Source organism: Heloderma suspectum, chromosome 6 (genome assembly GCF_057233095.1).
Source record: "Heloderma suspectum isolate Gila_16-S chromosome 6, 16-S_ref, whole genome shotgun sequence".
NCBI lineage: Eukaryota > Metazoa > Chordata > Lepidosauria > Squamata > Helodermatidae > Heloderma > Heloderma suspectum.
The window spans coordinates 1,101,489-1,112,527 of NC_139463.1; the positions used below are offsets into that span (position 1 = coordinate 1,101,489).

Consider the following 11,039-nt stretch of genomic DNA (forward strand, 5'->3'; position numbering starts at 1 on the left):
TAAAAGTGGCCATTGTGACTCATTTCTATGTGAATGAGGAACCAGGATCCAACGGGGAACCAGGATCTCTTTTTTTGTCTGAATGCGTGTGTGTGACTGGCACATAATGGGAATGACATTGAGCCAAGGCATCCTAGTATGGACTTGAGCACGCTCTGGGAGAGAGCGCAGGACAGGAAGGCCTGGCGTGCTCTGGTCCATGGGGTCACGAAGAGTCGGACACGACAACGACTGAACAACAATAAGCCATCCTAGAACGTTGATGTATTTTGCAACAAGCTGAAATGTAGGTGGTTTTTAAAGAGCTTTCATATAATAACAAAAAGCACCCTCATTTCTTGCAGGGTGGAGATATTAAATTTGCCTTGCAAATTGTGGTGAGTGTTCCTCTGCCAGTGCTTCCTCCTGCGTGGTGAAGTCCTTCACAGTAAAGTGACACCTCTGCTGAGGAGGGCTGCTTCCCAAATTATGGGAGGATTCAGCATCCCCATGGACGTGGTCTTGACGAGCGGGGTGAGTTGGGGCAAATGTGGCCTTGGCTGAGGCTGCCACAAGGGGGCATGGGGGAGAGCAAGACCCCGTTGGGGTGGGAGCAGGAGGCGGGTAAGAGTGCTTTCATTGTTGTACGCTGCCTTGATTGCTTTTTAGCAAATAAGGCGGTCTATAACTGTGAATAATAAACACACGGACAAGATCTGGCATGGCAGGCCCTGCATTTTACCCAGGCCCTGTGCTATTTTAGATGCCTTTTAGTTTAAATCAAATGTTTTAAATAACTCTTGTGGGCCAAAAGGGCTGGGGGATCTGGGGGGGGCGCTTTGTGAATTCTGCTCTCTGGGTTCTCTCAGGGCCCAGAACGTCTCCCTGTGGAAAGAGGTCTGCACACACCCAGAGGGGGAGCTCCATTCTCTGGCTAGGAAAAGTTCCAGGGGAGTAGCCACATTAGTGTCTTGTAGCAAAAGCAACACCTGGTGCTCTTTATGGTACCTCAAGAGTCCCCTGTGCTTCAGCTGGGGGGAGGCTTCCAGTTCTTAGGATTTCGTGGGGGGGGTGCCAGGTTCCTGGGAAGAACCAGCAGGTGAACGAACCGCCTTGCAATGCAGCCCCTGCTTCAGCTGGGTTCACTCCTCTCCAACGGTTTGTTTGTGTGAGGATGTGACAGTGGTTCAGAATGTGCTTGTGCGGCCTCTTGCCATATTTCCCGTTATCTGGAAATGCTGTGCCACCCACCACCTGCTCAGAGCCTTAGTCAGGACTGGTGAATGGCACCCAAGCAGCCAGATGCCAGCCGCAGCCACAAGGGTGCCAGAGTGCAAACAGACAAGGATGACCGTGGGAGGAAAGGGAGTGTGTGGGTCCCCAGGCGCTCCGGATGGCTTTTGCTTCTGCCAAGGGAAACCTCTTGCCTGCTTCTCAGAGCCAGCACCTTCCCTGGGTCCCTGCTTTCTGATCCCTTTGCGTGCCGAGAGCTGCTCTGCAGGGCTAATTGGCATTTGGTGGGTATGATGTAGCCTGTGAAATGCATGCTGGAAGTGCCTTAGGAAGGGACGCGGCTGCTTTAAATCAACAGCCAGAATGTGTTTCTTAGCAGCTGAGGCTCGTTCTTGAGTACTGGGATCCTCCCTCCAAGCTTAGCTAAAATGGCAACACAGCCACTCGGAGGCGATTGACATTAGCTAGTCCAGTGCGGCTAAGCTAGCTGCACATGCGGGGAAGGATGGATTGGGAGAAGCCTCAACAGTGGGAAGCAAATGGGTTTGAGAAGACAATGCCACCGTGAGGATAGGATTTGGGTGTTTCTGTACAACAGGAAGGAGCCGTCTGCAGCAGGGGTTCAGCCGGTACTTCACAGTTTTGTGGGATTTCCGCTGCAGGCAGGACACCAGAACCTTTAGTCCCATGGGGAGAGAAGAGCTGTTCCCCTATCCCCTAGAGAGAGTGTTGGCTTCTCCCCCTCCCTCCTGCCCTGAAATGGCCAGCCTGCGTGTGGGGCACAGAGTCCTTCCGCCCTCCTGTAAGCCCAGACTCCTAGCTCCTACAGGATTGGGCCGCTGTGAGGCTCTCTTTCAAGGGCTTTCTTCTTTAATGGCTTGGGAGGGCACTGAGCTTGGGTAATGATGAGCTAGAGGAACCTGAATTAGCCCTTCACGCTGTGAAAAGATTTGGGGAAGCTTGGGCTGACTGCCTGGAAGACCGTGGCAGCTTCTGTTCTGGATGCTGGGTCAGCTTCTGTTCTGCATCATTTGTTCCTGGGGTTTCTGGAGAATTCACCTGCAAACCTGAGATTGTGGACTGTCGTGTTATGAGACTGATTTATGGATTGATTGATTTTGTATAAGAAATTTTTCTCATTAGCCACTTTGGTGCATTGGAAGAGAGGTGCCTTATAAGTCTGAGAACTATCTAAAAATTGTTTAATTAATTCACCTGCAAATGTCAGGATATTCTCTGATTCTTTCCCTGTGATAACTCATAGTCTCGGACTGATCAATTGAGCTGACACATGCTCAGTTTGGGGTGAAGTCTCACTCACAAAGCAGACAAACTATCTTTACACGGGCACCTCAATCTGGATAGCTGACGCCATCTTAGCATATGAGACTTGAGTGGTTTGGGGCCGGAATTTCTAAATAACTCAGAACAAAACATGTAATGTTAAGCAAAGGGAAAGCTTTGTTCAGAGAAAACAAAATAGGGCATAAAGAGCATGTTCAGATGTACCTGTGTAAGATTCCTAGATGAGGAGTGAATTCTTCAAGCTCTGCCTCTGGGGATGTCATTCTAATTGCATCTTTGTGCTCCCCCCGCCCCTTTCTTGAAGTGCCTGAAATGTTAATCTGATCAAGTGTTGTTTCATTACTTTATAACTTTAAGGGCAGGAATTTTGAGGGTGTTTTTGAAAACTTAAACTGCTCAGACAGGAGAGGAAGTTGGTTTTGTGCAGACACAAGGGCCAGTTGGTGCTATGCAAATCTGGCTCATGCTGAAAATCAAAAGAGCCGGTTCCCCTCGAGTCTGGCTCACCCAAGATGGCTGTGCACATACTGTGTACTAGGTATATCTGTGTGCAAATTAAGCTAGGCATATACAAAAATAAGAGCAAAGGTGGCATGTTAACTAATACAGTATCCTAACCCAAATCTTGAAGGCTAAACAATAGGGCTGTGCACCGCTTTGGCTCCAGATCCAAATTCTGAGCCGAAGCAGGCCAATTCGGATCACTTTGGTCTGGAACTGGAGTGGGTTGGGACTGGCCTGAAGGTCAGATCGATCTGGAGCGCTTCCGGCCAATCGGGACAGCTGCCTGCGCAGCTGTGTAAGTCCCCTGCTCCTTACCTGGGCCTGAGCGTTTGAAGCCTCCGGCATCTTCAAGGGAGTTGCCATTTTCTATAAAAATGGTGGCTTGTCTTTTCCAGAAATAAAATCTTATGCAAACGGCAGCCATAATGCTGTTATGTATGCAACATTATAGGTGTATATGCGGAATTTATGCCTGTAGTGTTGCATACATGATGGCCTTATGGCCGCTATTTGCATAAGATTTTATTTCCGGAAAAGACGAGCCACCATTTTTATAGAAAATGGCAACTCCCTTGAAGAGGGCCAATGATGAGTAGGTTGGACCAAGCCAATGTGGGTCAGGGCCGATTTGGAACCTCCAACTCAGCCTCTGAAGCGGGTTGGGGGGTCCCTGCACAGCCCTACTAGACAGCAGTACACTCGTTACCCTTGGTTACTGCAGTGTGAAGAGCAGCGGCATAGGACAAGAACCGGGGGGGGGGGGTGTCGCTTCTGGCACCCAACAGAAGTTTATTTCCAGATACTACAATAGCAACAGAGTTGTGTCCCCCCCCCCCCCCCCGGGACATGAATCCCTCCCTACTTCAGGGGCAACACAGGCCATGTCTAAGCTATACTTCATTTGCATGTTTGTATGCTTACAAATAAAGATTGGTTAATCTGACCCTAAGTTAACTTTCAGGGTAAATTGCTCTTAAACCAAGGAAGATTTCTGTCCCCAAGTTCTGTGGTGTGTTTTGACATTGGGGGGCCGGGGGGGGGGGGCTGGCTCCTGCCATCACAGGCAAACTAGCTAGTAAGTCATAAATCAATCCTGGCATTAGAATATGCAAATGTGGTCAGGTTGTCCTTCAAAGAGCATAATTCAGCCATGTAGCTTTGTTCATAAATGAACGTGTGTACTTCAGGATGAGCACTGCATTAGTGGAAAAGTGAGATATAAATTTAATAAATCAATAAATAAAATGTACATATCTTCTACATGTATAGTACATATGAAAGGAAATGTTTAGTGTATATTTAGACATGATAACAGGCAATAATAACCGCAGAAATGGCTATGAGCCATTCTCTTGAAGCACCTGAAAAAGATGTAAAAATTGCTGCAAGAGCAAAAAAGCAGCCCTTCTGCCAGCGCTGTGCTTTGGTGAGAGAGAATGCTCAGATGTTTGTTGAATTAAAATTTAGTATCACTTTTTAACTACTACTGTCGATGTTTCAGCTCGATTTTCCAATGACCCTGTGCAGTATAGCATGTAGCTAGACATATTGTATGAAATGTTTGTATGTGCGCACATGTGTAATATGTCAAGAAATTCCTTAAAAATTTAAGGAAATTTAAGGTATACAACTTACAGTTGTATGATCGCTCAAAGCTATCCTAGTGTTTTTACTGACTGTATGAACTCTGGCCACATTGTCTTTTTTCATATTTAAGTCGCTGTGAGTGATACCGATAACTGAAACAGAAGCATGATTTCAACCTGCTGTCCCCCCGCCCCCGTGTCTGGAAATGATCACTACATGTTAGTGCACAAATGGTATAAGATTTGGTGCTTTTTTGAAAAAGTGCAAGATTGACTGGCTGAGCAATTGCTCCTCCTCATTATTATTGGTTATTAGTGCTGTTATTATCACATTTAAATACAGTATATTTCCATTTGTATGCACTATATGTGTAATTATGTGTATGTAGAAGGTATTTTGCACCCTGAATCACACTCTTTCATTCTAAACAGAACTAAAATGGCTAAATTATGATCTTGGCTGGACAGCATGACCAAATTTGTATATTCCACTTGCTAGAATCAAGGTATGACTTATTAGATGGGTTGCCTACGGTTTTATGAGAGGGTGTCTTCTGTTTCCAAATGTCCTCCCCCACTCCCACCCCATCCTGCCATAGAACTTCTGGATGTAAAACTTTCGGTGTAGAAAGCTGTACAAACATACAAACACATCATTTTGCCTACATAGATTAGTCATGCACTGTACAGGCACACTCCGGGAGAGAGCGGAGGACAGGAAGGCCTGGCGTGCTATGGTGCATGGGGCCACGAAGAGTCGGACACGACCGAATGACTGAACAACAATACAGGCACAGGGTGTGGGATGGGGGAAGCGAACTATTGGGCAGGTAAACCTCTCGTACCTCAGCATGTATTCAGTATAACCTTTGCAGGTGGCACCATTTCAATCACCCCCTTATTTAATTTTGTAATCGATCTTTTAAGTAGCATGACAACACTTTTCCTGCTAAACTGTATGTATGTGTGTGTGCATATTATATATATGCAAAGGACCACTTAAGTGAAAGTGTATAATAGCGCGATACCTGTACAATGCCATATATACATTTTTTGAATTGTGGGGGGTGCGGGGGAGCCTTTCCCGTCATTGCTATTTATCAAGGTGACTGGAAATGTTTTTTAAAAATGATTTTTCTTTCTTCTAATTATTATTTTTTAAAATCATTAAACTATACCTTTCCAGTCACTGCCATTAACCAACTTTCTAGAACGGCAGTGCTGGAAAGAGGTTTTTTTTCTTCATAATCTTAGCTATATATTGCATTATGGCAGTATAGCACTATACCCCCACAATGTTATAATGCAAGTTGAAAGAAAAGGTATTATAGCATTATAATGTTAACTTAAAATACACACACACACACATTTCCAGTCGCTGCCATTAAGCACCTTGATAATATGGTGGTGATTGGAAAGCCCCCCCCGCCCCATCATATATCAAATATTGAGGTATAGCACTATAATGTTTGTGAAGGTTTGAGGCCTACAGATGCAAAGGGAGAAAGGGTCAGGCTTCGAGGCCTGGAGTTTTTTATTGGGAGCGGTAACCCTGAGAAGAGTAGTTTCATTTCTCTGGTTAAGTTTCTGTTTCAGTTTGCCAGTTAAGTTTCATTTCTTCAGATTTGAAGCAGTACTTTCAGTTTTGGGAGAGGAGGGTATAAAAAGGGAGAGTCAGAAAGACCAGAGCAGTGAGAGCAGAGTCAGAAGATCAGAGCAGGAAGCAGCAGCCTAGAGGAGTCTAAAGACAGCTAGGATAAAGGAACTTGCGTTTGGCAACTTTTATTTTCTTTTAAGGCGTTTGTATCACTCACCTCTATTGCGTAAGCACCTTTAGTTGTGATTTGCTTGCTTTAATTGAGTGTGTGGATCACGACAAACTCTGGCAAACCTCCGCCAGCACCATGTTTGGAGGCGGCCAACTATCCCCATAGGATAATGTTTACAGTATTTGAAGTGCTAAGTGCTCAGAAATGTTGCCTCAAAGTAAAGCTGTGTTCCCCTGATTTTTACCTACCACAAATGCCATCAAAGTGGAAAGTGAAAAAGAAGCATACTTCAAAGCTAACTGAAGGAAGATCATTTTTGTAGTTAGTACCAAACAACTGTAGAACCTTGAAAGAAAGATTATGGACACTTGCTTTTTGCCACCCTGGCTCACTGCAGACAGTATATTAAACAAATCTACAGCCACTGAACTCAGCTTGATGCCTGGGCGGCCGCCCAACTTGCCCACTCCTATGGCTGACCCTGACTGGAAGCACCCCATGACTATAATAGAACCTGAAAATAAAAGGGTATAGTGGTTACCAGAACAGAACTATTTATTTGTTTTGGTCCTCTCTGTCCCCACTACAAATCCATTGTAACCCTGGCTTCTCTGGAACCTGGGATAATAATGACTAGGTATTTGTGCTTCCCCCCAACCTGGATGTTCAGCAGTGAATCTAACGTAAAGAAAAAGGAGAGGCAAACAGAATTGCATAGTCCACAGACAGATGGCATGACCAAACCCAAGATGCTAAAATAGGTAACACAAGTAAAAAAAACCCCAGTTCAATAACACACCTATATAACAGCAGGAATGAATAAATATTACTAGATAACCCAGTACAATTTTGAGATTTGTTGCCAACTGTCCACCCATTCCAGGTTTCTTTCCTCAACATAGTCCTGAGAACTTCTTTTCCTCTTCCTTCTGCCATTGGGGCCCATGAACTGAATCAGGTGGGGTGGCTTCCCAGATGCCATAAAGGACAGAGCAAGGATGTTTCCAGACAAGGCTTCTAGGGTGCCATTGCCCTGTCTCATTCAAGGAAACTTGGAGGTGTGTGTGTGGGGGGGGGGTGTCCAGAAAATGTCATCTTCTACTTGTGACTTCTCCCCCCGTTGTTGTTTTTTTACAGCTTCTTCCATCTTTTTCCTTAGTGCAGAAAATCCGTTAAGGAGAAAAAGATGGAACAGCTGCACAATGCCTTTGGATTGCTAGTGCTGGGAGCCCTCTGTCTAGAAGCATCCTCAAGAGAAACCTGTTGACCAAGGTTTTTTTCCAGTGGGAAAATCTTGATGCAGGAAAATAGTAGCTCTACAAGAAAAACTTAAGGGCCACAGTGAGCAGGAGGAACAATAGTTGCCTTGTAGGTCTACATAAACCAGTGAAGAAAATTAAAATGTTAATGTAGCTGTGGGGATTGGGACTCGGTGTGTTCACACACACAGCCCCAGACAGTCCAATGAGGGCTGAGCCAACTCAGTGGGCACAAAATGCTGACTGACCATGGGGGGGGGGAGAAAAGGGTGGGAGGAAGAATGGAATAGAGCTGCTGGACCCTTGAGCAGGGTTCAGGGTCCCACTCATACTTTTCTCTCCTTGCTGGGTGGAGATGTCCACCAGTAATGTCTCTTTCTGTCTGCTCCGCAGATTGATTACAACACGTCAGATGGAAACTACTCAGACTATTCTGATGAGTACATGTGCCCTGACATGGAGGCCAGCTTCACTCACCCTTTCAGAAGGGTACTAGTCCCCTTTGTCCACCTGCTGATATTCTTGCTGGGTGGTTTGGGCAACTTACTGGTGATAGTGATCCTATGGCGCTACAGACGCTCGCGCACCTCCACCGAGCTCTTCCTCTTTCACCTGGCCTGGGCGAACCTTCTGCTTGTCCTCACCTTCCCATTTGGTGCGGTAGAGAGCCTAGCCGGGTGGATCTTTGGCCCGTTCCTCTGCAAAGTGCTCAGTGCTGCCAACAGGATCAACTTCTACAGCAGCAGCCTGCTGCTGAGCTGTGTCAGTGTGGACCGCTACCTGGCTGTTGTGTGTGCCCTGCAGACGTTCCAGAAGCAACGGGCCTTGTCCGTCCACTTGACGTGCCTGGCAATGTGGTTCCTCTCCCTCCTGCTGACAGTGCCCGACCTGCTCTTCACAGAAGTCTGGGCAGAGAATAATAACCTCAGCATGTGCTACTTCAAGGAGTACGGGGCAGACGGCGCCAATGCACATCTGGCAACGCGCTTTCTGAATCACATTGTAGGGTTCTTCCTGCCCTCAGTGGTCATGTGCTATTGCTATGCCGCCATTGTGAGGGTCCTCTGCCGGTCCCAGCGTCTGCAGCGGCAGAAAGCAGTCAAAGTGGCCATCTTGGTCACGAGTGTCTTCCTACTCTGCTGGACTCCTTACAATGTGGCCGTCTTTTGGGACACACTCCGCAAACTGGAAGACCAGCGATGTGCCGTGGAAGATGGGCTGAACATGGCCATTACAGTGACTGAGCTAGTTGCCTTCAGCCACTGCTGCCTCAACCCCATTCTCTATGCTTTTGTGGGCATCAGATTCCGCCATGACGCTTGCCGGGTTCTGCACGATCTGGGCTGTCTGAGCCAAAGTGCCCTGCAGGAGATTCTGGGTACGTGCCGAACAGAAAGCACCACAGAGACCATTGTAACAGTCACACGGCAGCCCACCTCACCATGTGCCATGACTCCCTTTCCCACATCTTCAGGCTTGCCTGGTCCCATGTCTTCTCCTCAAGCCCTGAATGGCCAAAGGGCTCAGAGGAGAAGTGTGGGACTCAACGTAGGCCAAGACAGAGGCTAAGCCCAGCAAGTGCCTACTGACCAAAGACCAGACTAGCAGAGACTCATGTTGTAAGCCAGGCGCCATCTTCTTGAAAACCTGTGTGTGACTCATGCTCACATGCCCTGCCTCCCTGGGGAAGATTCCTGCTCCATTGGCCCAGCATGCCTTGCTTACATGGGGATAAGGCTCCTGCCTTTGCTTATGACCACGGAGGCCTTTATTCTTTTTGCTCCTTTTGCCAGGGCCTTGAGAGGTCAGCTTCAGTACAAACCCTGTCAGTCCTTGCCTCGGATTGACAAGCCTATTCACCCCAAGTCCTCCTGTGCCCCAGAATTCAACCTAAGATGAATGACAACACCTGCTCTGGCCAAGAGCAAAAGGTGAACACAGAGTCCCAACTATTAACTAACCGCATGCCAGATTACCTGTTCTGGAGCTACAGAGCCATATTCCCTACTGCCTACCCCAGCGGTCAAATTCTAGGGGAAAGGTTGGGGGCTCTTGAATGAATGAATCCACAAGGCCCACCCCCTGCCTCCCACCAATTTTAACTACATCATGCCCCCCCACCCCCCGCCGCCCATAGTCTTCTACAAAGAGTAGCTAAGGGGACCATCCTGAACAACAAGAGAGCCAGGCCTCCTCTGTCTTCCCGCAGGAATGGGGCCAGCTGCCAACCCTAGCAGGTTTTTCTTGACTGGGATCTGGAAAGGCCGGTGTGCTGTGGCTCCTGTCCAGCTCTCGTGGGCTTGCTCTAGGCTTGCCTGCTGGAGAATGTCCAAGTATGCAGCAAGGCCCCCTCTATGCAAGCAAGAGGCGGCGAAGAGGGGACCCAGGTGGTGAGGAGGGGGGCCTGGTTTATGGCCCCTTAAAGGAGAAGTCCACAATGTCAGCCTTGGTCTCTATGGCCACTTAAGTGCCACTCACTTGGGTGACGAAGGACCCTGACACGAAGTGGAATGGCGCTCCTCCTGGGTACCTGGCCTGTCTCGCTGTGATCAAATAAGAGCGCTGTGGCTGGCATCCTGCCACAGAGTCCTGCCCACCCAGGAAGTGGGCAGCGGCCAGGGCTGGCCACTCTAGCTTGAAGCTGAGAAGCTGAATGTGGTGAGCTGCCCCAGGCCGCCCAGGGTGAGCTCTGGACAGGCTTCCCCTCACCACAGACTTCATGGAAAATCAGCACAATTCTCCCAGCATCAATGTTCTTTGGACCAAACAGGTAACATCACCATCCTGGGCACAGAGGGGGCAGATTTTCCACCCTCCAAGGGCAGCAGAAAATGCAGTGTGATCTGACCACCCCATGAATTCTTGATCCAGGAGGGAGGTGGAAGATGCCGCTGGTGTCCTCCAGCCCCATTCAGATTTGCAACACGATTCTTTGTGTGCATGTTGGGACTGCGCACCCCTTCCTTCCCTGAAAGCTGCGCCTGTGCCTGCAAGAGCTGTATATCAGGAAGGAGGACATTCACTAGGTTTCACTTGCCGGGTCACTGCAGCACCTGCCAGCTGAAGGCATGGAAGTCTCCTTGGGCTAGGAGCTGGCAACTCGAGTGTGCGCGTGTGCATGTCTCTTACTACTTACCAGGCAGGGCCTCATGCAGGTGGGGGCGGGGGGATGAAGGGGCTTGCGTGTAACATTTAGTCTCAGCCTTACTGTGCTCCTGTTGCAAATCATACCTGAGAAGGTTCCATTAAATAAAAAGGTTTTGTACCCACTTCTCTCTCATGCTTCCGACAACATCCCCTTGTGAAACAAAACCAGGGTGGGCCAGGATGGGCTGCCCTGGCCAGGGGAGACAGTAGGATGGGGGGGGGGGCAGGCTTCCAGCTCCTCTCCCTCCCCACACCCT

General features: G+C 48.2%; 1 protein-coding gene across 1 annotated transcript; it reads left to right on the forward strand.

Moving 5' to 3' along the window:
• The first annotated feature begins 430 nt into the window (after positions 1–430).
• CXCR5 (C-X-C motif chemokine receptor 5) lies at positions 431–11,014 on the forward strand. Its single transcript, XM_084860529.1, has 2 exons — positions 431–513; positions 8,029–11,014. The coding sequence occupies exons 1-2, from the start codon at positions 469–471 to the stop codon at positions 9,202–9,204; spliced, it is 1,221 nt and encodes a 406-aa protein (XP_084716655.1). The 5' UTR covers positions 431–468; the 3' UTR covers positions 9,205–11,014.
• The last annotated feature ends 25 nt before the right edge of the window (positions 11,015–11,039 follow it).

What these genes read in the sequence shown, in the direction of transcription:
- CXCR5 (XM_084860529.1), top strand. Translation starts at nt 469, where the DNA reads ATGGGAGGATTCAGCATCCCCATGGACGTGGTCTTGACGAGCGGG. An exon ending in ACGTGGTCTTGACGAGCGGG is followed by an intron (nt 514 to 8,028) that starts GTGAGTTGGGGC and finishes TCTGCTCCGCAG; the next exon opens with ATTGATTACAACACGTCAGA.